A 13639-nucleotide genomic window follows, 5' to 3' on the forward strand; every position below is an offset into this window, starting at 1 on the left:
TTCCAACTCTGCTATTGTATTATTGTATTATTGCTTTTCTGTGTACTTGTGGAAAGAAAATTCCACACTGGAGGAATTCCTTCTGGGGGAAGGAATGATTTTTTATATTAGGTTCAATTCTGCAAAATTGAATACTCAGCTAAAAGAAACCTTAAAAATATCCACGCTCTCCACTTGTCAGAAGCTGGCCTTTTACATCTTGTATAGCGAGAGGGAACAGACCGATGGCCTTGCAGGCCTGTATGAAGCCCTTTGACATGAGCTTTGCAGTATTTTAAAAGCAAAGATGGTCTGAGATATTTTGATGGAAATGGCAGCTTTACAACAGTGAACCGTTTTGTTGAAACACGCAAGATGCAAGCGTACTCCTCCTTAAGTCTGGTGCCTCAGTCAGCCTCATAAAAGTACCAACAGTGCATAAATAAGGAATAATGCAGGTGGATTGAAAAAGACATTCTTTTTTAAAAAGTATGAAAGCAAAAAAAGTATATGCTTAGCATCATCCAAAGCAGGAGTGTCCCAACCTTGGCAACTTTAAGCTTGTGAACTTCAATGGCCAGAATTCCTGGAGGTTCCTGCCTGAGGAATTCTGTGAGTTGGAGTTCGTAAGTCTTAAAAGTTACCAAGGTGGTTACCAAACTGATCTCAAGTTTAAGATTCACAACAGACCCCAAAGGAGCAAAGTGCTCAAGTGGCTGCCTCATAAATGGAGATAAAAAATGTGTAGTTTAATACTATACTGTAGTGCTAGGAATGAAGGAAAAGCAGTTTGACACCACAGCATCCCACCTGTTCAGTTCAACAGGCTGGTGTGAGCATTACTCTTGAAAAATAATCTTTTTCTTCCCTGAGGACATTCAGAACAATTCAAAGTTTCTGTCCCGGTATTCAAGCTCACTGAGATTGGCTGTTCCAATCAAAGGCCCTCTTTTCTCACTCCCAAGACCATGATTTCTTATAGTAGCAGGAGAAAAAATTGCAGTTGCCTAAAGGCAGAGAAGCATTGCATGGACGTTAAACTTCTGAAATAAAGAATAAGCACTCAAAACTGACTTTCCCTTTGCCTTTATTCAATATCTATTGACACATATAATTGCCTCATGGTCTTTTATTTAAAAAAATAAGTAATCCAGGGATAAACAGACCTCTGGCCTTTAAAATCCCCTCGACTATGTATGGAATAGACTTTCATCCAATTATTTAGCAAAATGACACCAATTATGATGGGCAAAGTAAAATGTGGCCTATCAAATGTTAATGTAAATATTGGTATCAAGTACTGTTTCATTTATACATGAGGTGATTTTGAAATAAAATGGAAATTGGAAATCAAATGGAAAAAAGGGTCACCAAAGACCCCAAATTATATATCTATGTATTTCTTCCTTGCTTACTGTAAATTCAGAATTCTTAATCTAGCATCTATTGTTTAGAAGCCAGAAAGAGAAAATTTAAGTAATATCATTCAGCTTGTTCTTAATATCATTCAGCTTGTTCTTAATACCCGATATTAAGAACAAGCTGAATGATCTTACTTCTTAACATGCATGAAATTATGAAAAGATTACTTAATGTCAGGGTCAAAAATATAAAAATATGGGACAGAATATAGATCTTTTGCCTTCTTCAGATTCCAGGGATTAATCAAATGTTTAATGGTGGTGGATCTCTGTGTTGACTTCCCCATCAATATAGAGAGATAAGAACTGGAAAAGGCATGGCAGAAATCTCTCCCCCTGCTACCATTCTTATTCCACATCTAAAGGCAGATGTCTTGTGGTTAGATAGCAGTGTTTTTACCAATGCACCATTGGGTGCTAAATAAATGTTCAGAGTAATCAAACTGGTCAAGAGTCAAAGAGAATCAGTCCCACATTTCTCATAGTCTAGGCCAGCTGAAATGTCCTGCTATGCAAAAATGGTAACTAAAGTCTTCAGCTCCTGATGAAATATCCATGTAGCAATGTTTTTTTTTTCCTGGCAGCAAGACAGAATGACTTACCAAAGCTTAGCCTGATCAATGGCCCTTCAAACTAGGCCAGGCTAGGAAACCAAAAACAAGCATATTAAAGTACTGTTTTCCAAATTGTAGCTCTTCCTGTCTCTCAAGATTATTCTCACAGCCTATTATACTGTAAGCCCTGGTAGTCTCTCATCCATGTATAAAACAGATCCAAATTTGATTAGCTTTTTCAAGGTTTAATTGCCATTTCAATTCAAACTAAGCAAATGCAAATATTTCAAATGGGACGAAATGTGCTTCAGGTCCTGTAGAGAAAGAACATAGGGCTTTTCTGGGTGAAGCAGAATGCGTTAGGCACTAAACTTTTCATATCCATGTATTTGCTGATCATATTATTAGCACACTTGAGAGCCAAACTATTTCCATTGTTTAATAGCAGGTTTTTAAAATGCTGAATTCAAATGCAAGGCATACCATGTTCTAAGTATTTTACAGTAATTTTAAAATACATTTTCACATTTATGTATGCTATAAAGCCTACACTATAATTAGTGAGATTGTTGACAAAGGCATTTCACACAAAAAAATCTTGGACTAAAAAGCATCAAAACATTTGTTCAACCCAATCATACAAAAACATCAGTGATTTTACCAGCGTGCATTAAAAAAACCCTCTCATAAACATCTGAAGCACATTGGCTGCTGGTGTCCAACTCAAATATTTTCCAAGTATGTACAGTACAAACCAAGTTCAAAATAATGCCACAAGGACATTTTAATACACTTTTTGGACATTCTTGTTCTAATCTTCTGCAATAGAGGATCTAGAATGAAAACTGCCCTAAATGATATAACAAATAGTTGTTACTCTTTTTTTAAAAAAAATCCCTGTTTTCTGCTTCATTTCTGACTGGATAATTTTTTTTGTAATTTATAAAAAACAGATTACAAATGTTAGTCTCAAAATGTTTATGAAAAATATTAACCAAAGAAATGGAGGCAGCTTGATTGAGACGAGGGTAGGCCACTGACTGTGCATTATAGGCTGTTTGGTGATTAGGGAAAAGGATATTTCCCTGCAATTCTCACCAATCTTCCGGACAGGTGAGCTGTAATCCCTGTTTTGTCTTTTTTAATCTCAGATAAGATTCCAAATAATACTCGTTTTCAAAATTATAAATAGTGGCTCAAAGTTAACAATGCATATAAATTTTGGTCTCAAAGAATTTCATTGTTCTGTAAAAAAATCCAGCAGAGGTATGTACAAATTGTTTCATGTCCAAAAATCTTAAAATTTAGTATGAAAAATTGGTGGAAAAATATATAAATTAGCTTGTGATGCAAGCCAAGTGCGAACACTTAAGAATTTGTGCTTTCAAATCAGGTCATTAGTATATCTAAAATTAACAGGTGCCAATATCAGAAAAAGTATACATCCCACAAACCCTAAATAAAAATATTTGTAAATTGAAAGATTGAAAGAGCATATTTTTGTCAAAGAAGAAAATATCAGTTGAGTCATAAGGAAGCAATAAGAAACATAGACAAAATATACATATTGTGAAGCCTCTCCCATGCTATTTAAAAGTGCCCAACTTTGGATGAACCATACTCTAAAATCTAGTTTTTACGTATTGCCACTATGAGAAAAAAAAGAGAAAATATTTTGACAAGTTTTTATGTTAGGCATTATTTTCTTAAATTAAAAAAAAACAATAAAAATGAGTAAACTCACAGCATTTGATCACAGTATCTTTATCATTCTTTGATGTTCTGTGACGCTTTGTGTTGTTTGTATTTTAATTTTAAATGTGTTTAGCTTCCCAGTCACTATAGTGAGATGGTCGGCCATCTAAACTGTATAAATTTAATTAGAAAAAAAATTGACATGATGCATCTTATTCAATTATGAATTTTAGTTTTAAAAACATAGCCAATTTCGGAAGCTACACAGACCATAGGGCAGGATTAAGTCAAGCTTTCTCTAATATGGTACCCTCAGGGCTGTGGTGGCTAGAAAGTATGGGAACTGTTATCCTAAAATGTCCACATGACAGCAGGATGGGAACTGTTTCAGTAAACAATAGGAGCAGTTCATGGGCAATATAAGAGCTTCACTGAACTGTTGTTTGCCCTGAAAACTTCTCTGAAGGACCAGTGCAGCTATCCTCTTGTCACAGAAATTACCTCATGCACAATTGTCATTTCACATCATTTGGAAAGAGAAATACTACATTTTTATGGGCACACACAAACAAGCCTTTTTGGCTGTCCTCAGCACTTTTGAGGTTATCATTGAGTTTTTTTTGCTTGTTTCTTTTCGACTGCCTCACTCTTCTCTCCCCCAAGAAGACAGTCACAGGGTGAGGAGATGCCATTTAAGGGTCCTTTGATCTCATCCGCAGCGGGTGAATCAGTTGGCTTCAGGCCAAAAAAGAGGCGAGCCAGCGGTTCCTCCAGGGAAGCAAATGGAGAAGTTGTGCATCCTGTCACCATCATGTTTATCTGCAGGAAAACACACAGCAAGTGCATCAGCTCTACAACTAAAACTGGACAAACTCAGCCTAAATAATACCTTTCTGACAACTCAATGCAAACCTTTGGGCCAATTGACGTGACCTGTGCATTTATTATAATACTTTTACCCCCCACTTTTCTTGAAATTCAACAGAGTTTGATTTTAATAAACAAGTTGGGGAAAGCACAGAGAGCACAGTTCTGGAATTCTTTCCCATCTTTTTAGCAGCACTAACCATAGAGAGGAGACTATATTTTCTCCTGTGTTAACAAAGTAATCTGTGCAGTTGTGTGTCTTTGCTCTCCCCTTGCATTGCACTTGTATTGGGTGGACACTGGAAAGCACATTGAATACATTCCATTCTGTATCACTTGATTAGGAAACAACAAAATAAAGGTTTAGATTAAAGTAGTCAGCAACATTTTGAGCCACTGCCCGCTTGCCTCTCCCATAATGATTCACTGGGCAAATTAATCCTGAAATAATTTTCCTTGAATTCTCAAGTCATCTTTCCAAAAAGATATTTCTTTTGCCAGTTTCTTCCTCCGTATTAAAATGGGAGTCATTCTATTTAATTTTCCAAAATGTATGCTGTTGATAGACAGAGTTCTGAATCCCTTGATATAATTTCTTTTCAACGTTCTGTTGAGCTGGTGGAATGAATGAAGAGGCAGACATGCTAATGATACATTCTGGTCTTGAAGGTTTTTCTTCCCAGGGTGGAATTTTAAATATTTCCCTATTAGTTCTGCCTTTCCAAGAAAAAGAAGATAAATAACTATAGGGGGTGGAGGTGGGGGCGACTGATTCTGGCAAAAGGAAATATAGGTTAAATGGGTTCTGTCCAAGCGTGGCTTGTGGTCAAGTGGTCAATCGTTATAGTATGGTCCAATACAAAAGTAAAGTATATTTACAGATAGGCACTGTTCATACATACTGAAAAGTTAGCCAATTCTGTAGCAGATATTGTCACTGGGATCCCAGTTGTGCTCATAAATACTAAGCCAAGATATGAGCCATCACATGAATTGTCATTAGGAGAAAATATAGTTGGTTTGGCAGTGAAGAGAAATACCATGCAATAATAATACATCTGTGAACTACTCCTTAGAATGCCAAATTGTCTCAAATTAAAGTTATGGAAGTGATGATTTTCTCACACGTTCCTGACTGGTTTCCCTTTTATTCTTTAAATCCTGATAGAAGACAGATGTGGAAAATATATGTGAATCAGAATGATGACAGCTATAGTTCAATGCATCTGGAGGGTACCGGACTGAAAAAGGCCGGCATATATAATTAAATCTGGAAAGGATAGTATTAGTATTATTATTTAATATTCAAACTATTATATCTGCCATATGAATGTGCCCAATAGATGTTATTATTGTTACATGATAAAAACATGTTGAACACACATCCATAGAAACCATAAACAGCTTACCTTTGTGGCTACCAAAAACATGGTGTAGAGTAACATGAGATTGTGCTTGGTTATTGGAAGATAAAAGTTGCACTGCATTGTGAAGAGCACTGCTCCTATCAAACTTACTTTCACGGGACTGGGGGGGAAAAGGAACATACAAAAGGCAGGGTATATTTTTCAATTCTCTATTCTCAAAATACATATTCAGTCATCATTGCTGTTAACACCAAGGCTCATTAACAGGGCTTCCTTCAAACATTTAATTGGTTAACTTGTTTATAGGGACCAATGCTCATTAGCTGGCTGGCAATTCAAAATATGTTTGTTGAATTTTTAATGCAGCAAGTAGTTAAGCCCAACTGATCTCAATAACACTTAATGCCCAAACAGATAGTTATTACCATCTAAGACTCTTGGTTTTCTTATGCTATACTATTAAGAAATAAAAGAAGAAAGGAAATTCAGCATGGACCTCTCTTCTAAAAATACACTAGAGTTGCTTTAATTTCTCTTCAGGTTTTTTTAAACCTTCTATTAAAATGTAGAATATTAGATAATATGCATACTACTTCTGAAACTTCTATACTACACCAGGCAATAGAACATGCTTAAAGTGACACATCAATTGGATATAATTAAATTTATAATTAAAAACATAAATTAAAAATAGAAACAGTAAAAAAAAATCCTAAAGGAATGATAAAACAACTTATTTATGGGATCTTCTCTTGCAGATTAAGATAAGGAAGTAAACGAATCACTTGGAAGCAGATGTGCTAAAAGTCCTGCTTCTTGTACTTATCAGGTTTTCCAGATATGTAAGAACTAGAAAAAGATATCTTAAAACAACTCCCAGTTCATGGATTGGCACAGGTCCGCGGCATGTCAGCAACTAAGCCGCACAAAAAAGCGAAGCCCCATCCACAGGATATAGGCAGTACACAAAACCAAACACCCCTCTGCTCCACGGAAAAACCTTTTTCCATGGAACCAGTTCTTGGTGCCCAAAAGATTGGGGACCACTGTCTTAAAACATACAAGAGGGCTCACTTGCTGGGATATCCTAGACATTTTTTTTCCTTCAATGTCTCAATGATTGTATATGGTGTTGTGTTTGGTTTCTATTTACTGTACTTCATCATGCCATGCTTTGGAGTAGGAATAGGGAATTAACTTTCAACAGCCCCAACCTATGTTGTACCATGCTAAGTTCTGTGGCTCTGCCACATCTTAAACAACAAGGCTCACATCCATGGTTTAGAATTACATTTAAATCAGCACCAAACTGCTGTGTTCCGTATCTGCATAAGGTAAAATTCTTTTTAAAACCCTATTAAAATTGTTGTGTTTATTAGAATTATAGTATATAGCTGCCCAACTCCTATAACTGCAACTCTAAACCATCTACATCAAATAGCACATACACACATACCAACAATATTGCAAGTAAAAAAAACATAGGAACAAAAAAGAAAATCCATAAAACAATGTCTTGATTCCATAACACTGCAACAAAATGAGCTCTTTATAAATATTTCTTTTTTCATCAGCTTTACAATGCTGCTTGTAAATATTTAAAGCTGTTTTTTCTTGGCCAGCATATACTTTTAAAACAGAAAAAAAAACCACACATCTGTGGTGAATTAAACTGACAGAAATTATAATTTTCATCATAGCTGAAGGATTTAGCTCCTACGTCCAAGCATACTGTCTTCTTTTCTTCCTCTACCTGAGCAAAGCTTATTTCTGGCAACAAATCTGCTTGAATTTCTCGGTTTCTCTCTTGTCATTCTTTATTACCAAGGATAGTGCCATGGAAGCAGGGTGCCTAAGAGCTTCAATGCCCCTGCTGCTTTTATCACACTGGAAGTCACAGCCCTGTTTTCAAAATAATCATTTCCACAAAAAAGCTTGTCAGGAAGTCAGACAGGCAGGGCAAGGGGACCTTAAAATGCCCACCGTGAGTTCATTTACCTCTTCCTGCAGCAGGCCATGGCCGGCCAGCCCGTTACAGCTCTGACTTCCTGTGGCAGAAATAAAAGTGGAAGCAATTTAACGTTGTCAATTTAGCTTCTGTGAGGCCAAGCTGGATGCTGCAACTCAAAGCAGTATGCCCTGTGTGCTAGGAATAGGTTTCTCACAGCACATTAATATCACTCCTGTAAAAGTTAGAAGGAGCCATTTAGACACTGAATCCAACTCCCAGCTCTGAACAAGAATTGAAAATCAAGTATCTGTGACCACTGGCTCTCCCGCCTCTCATCCAAAGAGATAGAATCCACCATTTCTCTGGGTAAAAGCTTCTACTGTTAAATTGTTCTTACTATTAACCTTCTGTTAAAATATGCCTTCCTGTGACTTAAATTCATTATAAAGTTGGTCTTTCAGTCAGCAGCAGTTCCTTTTTCCTTTATTTTTTTCTTTTAATTGTAAGCTACTTAGAATCATTGGGATTTGAAATTCAATAGAATGAAGTAAAATAAATAAGATTACAGTATAGTATTTCCCCCTCAGTCTTCTCAAGGCTCTACATTCAATCCAGATCCTTCAATCCTTCTTCACTGAACCTAAGTTTCAGATAAGGTTCTTGGATCGCCACTTCCTAGACCCTGTTTCAGTCCAATACCCTGTCCAAGAAGTCCTTAACATCATCCTGGACAAATGATTGTCTAATCTTTTCTTGAAAACCTTCAATGATGGAAAACCCACAGCTCTAGGAAGCAAGCTATCCCATCCATTAATCGTTCTCACTGTCAGGAAATTCCTCCTTATTTCCAAGTTGAATCTACCTCTGATTTGCTTCTTGTCCTGCCCTCAGGTGCTATGGAGAATCACTAGATCAGCTAGTTGGCAGATTAACAATCTGTTCTGGAAAAATGAAATATGCCCAATATCTCTCATGAATATCAGAATCCCTTTTTTGAATTCAAGAGTCTTAAAAAAAAACATACGGGCTTCTAGACTGCACAAATCCAAGCAACTATTATCTTGCAATTAAGAGAATAGTTGTTAGGATGATGGATCATTAGTCCTTTGGGGAGAGAGAAATAACTTGACTGGATAGAGTATTCAGACCTTGCCTTGCCACTCTGATTCACATTCTGAATGGCAACTGGTAGTGGGTTTTCCCAATATTAGTAATTTTAAAATTTTTAGTCAGGGGAAACTATGAATCAATGCTCTTGCAGCATCTTACATATTATCAGGCCACAAACCAAGAATGATATGTGGCGGTTCTTCCAAGTTGAGTTATTGTTTCACACGTATAGACAAAAGACCTTGCCAGAGTGAGGACTCTACTATCTCTGCATACACAGTACACTCTGAGAACTATTAGGGAAGGGCTGTCTTCACCCTCTCTCCCCCATATAGGATATCTGAGTTGCCTGTTACTACCCTGGACTACACCTTCCTTCCTGTGGATCCACTTCCTCACTACATGCCATCTCACATACAAACTCTGCAGACAGCAGCACAGCATGCCCCATCCCAAATGCCAGGGAAGGACATCCACTGAGTGAAGTGTAGTTTACGTCAACATCAATCTGGAGGAAAGCACAGCAAAGCAGCTGTGAATGCACTTCTTAAATTTCATGTTCTTGTTTTCTTCCCATTTCTCTAACTCAGCTCATTATTAATTTTATTTCGGAAGCATGAATCATCCTATCCAATTTTATATCACCTCCAGAACTTGTTAGCTTTCCTTCCACCACTTTAGCTAATAGTAACATTAATAGTTCATTCATTAATAGTAACAAGGAATATAAAACCCAATGGTGAACCTTGTGGCCTCCCACTTAATATTGTAGTTTGATGAGGAAACATTGCTAAGGCTTCAAGTACAATTCCTAAGCCAGCTGTGGTGATCTGGTTAATTGTCATGGCAAATGTCTACGGCATTCTCTCATTTAAAATGGTTACTCTATATAAAAATAAAATATGGTGAGTCTGGCCAAGTAGTGTGAAGATCACTGGATGTGTTTTCTTCTTTTGAAGATATTAACAAAAAATATTTCCTCTTCTCTTATCAGCTGGCATTTCACCCATTCTCCAGATTCTTATAATGCATCAAGGGATTTGCCAGTCCAGTAGCAAGTTTCTTTAGTACTTCAGGTTGCAATTTATCTGGCCCTGAATATTTATACTGATTCAAAGTAAATTCACAGAGTACAGAATGACAAGAGTTGGAAGGGATCTTGGAGGTTTTCAAGTCCACCCCCCCCCTGCTTAGGCAGGAAGCCCTATACCATTTCAGGTTGTCCAATGACTTCTTTAAAAGATCCAGTGTTGGAGCATTCACAACTTCTCGAGGCAAGTTGTTCCACTGATTAATTGTTCTAACAGTCAGGAAATTTCTTAGTTCTAGTTTGCTTCTCTCCTTGATTAGTTGCTATCCATTGCTTCTTATCCTGCCTTCAGGTGCTTTGGAGAATAGGTTGACTCCAGTGGGGAAATTCAATTTTTTTTTCTACCGCTTCTGTGGGCGTAGCTTGGAGGGCGTGGCAGGGGAAGGATACTACAAAATCTCAATTCCTACCCCACTCCAGGGGAAGGATATTGCAAAATCCCCTTTCCCTCCCCACTCCTGGGGGAAGGATATTTCAAAATCTCCATTCCCACCCCACTCTGTGGCAAGCCAGAGGTGGTATTTGCCGGTTCTCTGAGCTACTCAAAATTTCCGCTACCAGTTCTCCAGAAACCTGTCAGAACCTGCTGAATTTCACCCCTGGTTGATTCCCTCTTCTTTATGCAACCCCTTAGATATTGGAACACTACTATCATGTCACCTCTAGTCCTTCTTTTCATTAAATTAGACGTACCCAATTCCAGCAATCATTCTTTTTTAGCCTCCAGTCTCCTAAATTGTTGCTCTTCTCTGCACTCTTTCTAGAGTCTCAACATTCCTTTTATATTGTGGCGATCAAAACTGGATGCAGTATGCCAAGTGTGGTTAAACCAAAGATTATGAAGTGGTATTAACACTTCACATGATCTTTATGTATTCCCTTTGTTAATGCAGCTTAGGATTGTGTTGGCTTTTTTGGCAGCTGCACCACACTGCTGGCTCATATTTAAGTGATTGTCCCCTAGGATTCCAAGATCCCAATAAATATTTCCTCACCAGTATTCTGTCAATCTTCTTCTCCAACTCTTCACAATTGTCTAGTGACACCAGAACATGAGTCAAACAAGGAATCGTTCAGACTTTTCTTAATTATTTATTTATTAGCCACCTGGGTGACTCGGCCAGTCTCTCTTAATCCTCAACATAGAACCATTTGTTTAACAACCTTTGGAAGTTACAACAGCACTGAAAAAAACAAACTTACAACCGATCCTCATACTTACAACCATTGCAGCATTCCCTGCGGACACATGATCAAAATTTGGGCACTTGGCAACTGGCATATATTTACTAGTTGCAGTGTCCCAGGATCATGTGGTCACCATTTGCAATCTTCCCAATCAGTTTCTGACAAGCAAAGTCAATGGGGAAAGCTGAATTTGCTTAATGACTTCATGATTCACTTAACCACCATAGCAAAAAAAATCATAAAATTGGGTAAGACTCAATTAACAGCCACTTTTCTTAGCGACATAAATTCAGGTCCCAGCTGTGGTCATAATTCGAGACTATCTCAAGTTTTTTTTTAAAAAAATCTGAGCAGGAATAGATACTTTTAACTCCTCCTCCTTCCTTTCTTTCTATAGCTTCTGTTCCTTTGATTGTGTCCTTCAACTGCAATCCTGGTACTCATCCCACCAGGACTCTTTTACCTATGGAATCACATTTCCTATAGTAAGAATTATGTTCATCTTGTGTATCTTCCACACTTTGAGCATTAATGTACAAAGAACATTAACTTTTATGTTCTGAATTATATTTCACTGAGTGGTTTAATAGGTCCCATCATAGTAGCATTCCCATTTCCTTCAAATCTTTATTGGAGGTCTATAGTAAAGGGTTTTGGTGAGATGCAATCCATTTTGTGCCAGCAATCCATCATCCAGATAATTCAGACCATGGTACCAGTAACCAGATGGCTCCCATCTGCATAATTTCCAAAGCTAGTCATACTCCGGCAGTATTCTTTTTTTCCCCTTTCTAGCTTTTTTCATAGATTGAAAGTATGAAAACATCTCTGGGGTGCCCAGTTTTTGAATCAGCTTCAAAGTCATGCTTATACAGTTGTAGCTGCTCTTGACAGTGCAATTTATTCTTCAAATGGATTAGCAGGGAGGAATAATTGATAAGTTATAAGCTAAAATATGGCAATTCATTTATCGAATCTTCATATATTTTCCTCAAACAAAATTATGCTCTTGTGCTTGTTGCAAATATATGGAGTGGTGTGATGGCCCAGAGGTGGAGCTCTTGCCTCACAATCAGGAGGCTGTGAGTTCGATCCTAGGTAGAGGCAGATATTTCTCTCTCTGAGCACAATGAGACTATATCTGCTGAATAAAACTCCACATTGGCGACAGGAAGGGCATCCGGCCAGTAAAACAATTTGTTAGCTCCATTCAGTTGCCCAGACTCCACCCCGCAAGGGATTATGGGTTGTTAAATAAAGATGACTTGTTGCAAATATATGCCAATTTTTATTTCAAGGCAATACACTAACATGACACAAGCATTCTAGGTCATGCCTGTAAACCATGGGCATTCATTTTCATTTGTTTATTAAGGCACCAGCAAATAGGATAGTTTTTTTCCCTTGCTCTCTTCTGAAGTTAGCTAAGCATCAGCCGTCAACTTAGAAGGAAAAGAGATTTGAGATTAAAGATTCCCCTTCTTAAATTTCCCTGCTGAACTCTGCTGCCAAATTCATCTTAGCTTATTCGGTAAAGTCTTATTCTCAATTGTTCTTAATATTTTTTTGAAGTTGGACCTTCTCCATCTCCATCACTACAAAGTAAGATGCTGGTGGATGGTAAAGATAAAGCCAGACTACTAAAAAGCATGGGCCTTGACAGATGTTCAGAATTGAAGGACAGATCATCTTCACCAACCATTGCAATTCTTACCTCAATGTGAAATTTACAGTACATACATATTTCACCAATATGATGGATTAAAAGTTGTTATTCCTTATGCAAAAATGATCTCCATGGTGTCCATCAATAAAGTGGGTCCAAAGGAAGACTGTATTGTTCCAATAATCTTTTCCTTGCAGATTCCCCGCCAACACCCCCTTGAAACAAAATCACTGACATATAGGAGCAGCTTAACACTAAACTCCAAAAGCAATCCGCAGAAAAGACTTGTTCAAAGGTAATGATCTGATTTCATAAGCCTTAAGACTAGGCTTATGGTCTTGCTTCCACCTTGCACTCAGATGATAGCTTTGATGCTTCTACCAGGGATTAAGGGGGGGAAATGTGGGGGGGATGGGACACTTAATGTCTATACTGAAAGATCTGGATTTTTCACATTTGTTTACCAAGCACAATTTAAGAAGTTGCTACAGTATTAACCTTCCAAGTGGTAAATAGCTCAAGGCCAATCTCTCCCACTGTGAACTTAGTCAGATGCTTAGCTCTTCAAGGGAGGCTTTTCTGAAGATGCACCTCTTCTGAGAGACCTGGTACACAGCAGAGGCTGTGTAGTACTTCTCTTGTAGAGCTTTTGTGGGAATTGTGTTTGGCCCTCACTCTTTTGGTGTTCAAAACAAAATGTTTCTCAAGATACATATCTTTCTCCATATTAAAACATTAAATTGATACTAAT

General features: G+C 37.5%; 1 protein-coding gene across 2 annotated transcripts in view; it reads right to left on the bottom strand.

The window, feature by feature from the left end:
• Positions 1-2379: 2379 nt before the first annotated feature.
• The window catches only part of TMEM38B (transmembrane protein 38B), a 43485-nt gene continuing 32225 nt past the window's right edge, over positions 2380-13639 (bottom strand). For both annotated transcript variants that reach the window (XM_014060893.2, XM_014060895.2), the window contains exons 5-6: positions 5926-6043; positions 2380-4468 (exon numbers count right to left, since the gene is read on the bottom strand). In XM_014060893.2, the coding sequence (XP_013916368.1) occupies positions 4256-4468; positions 5926-6043 (331 nt within the window). In that variant the 3' untranslated portion in view covers positions 2380-4255. The remainder of the gene's footprint in view (positions 4469-5925; positions 6044-13639) is intronic.

The sequence above is a fragment of the Thamnophis sirtalis genome, unplaced genomic scaffold, assembly GCF_051295495.1.
Source record: "Thamnophis sirtalis isolate CommonGarterSnake01/CBP01778 unplaced genomic scaffold, rThaSir2_p1.2 scaffold_5, whole genome shotgun sequence".
NCBI classification, from domain to species: domain Eukaryota; kingdom Metazoa; phylum Chordata; class Lepidosauria; order Squamata; family Natricidae; genus Thamnophis; species Thamnophis sirtalis.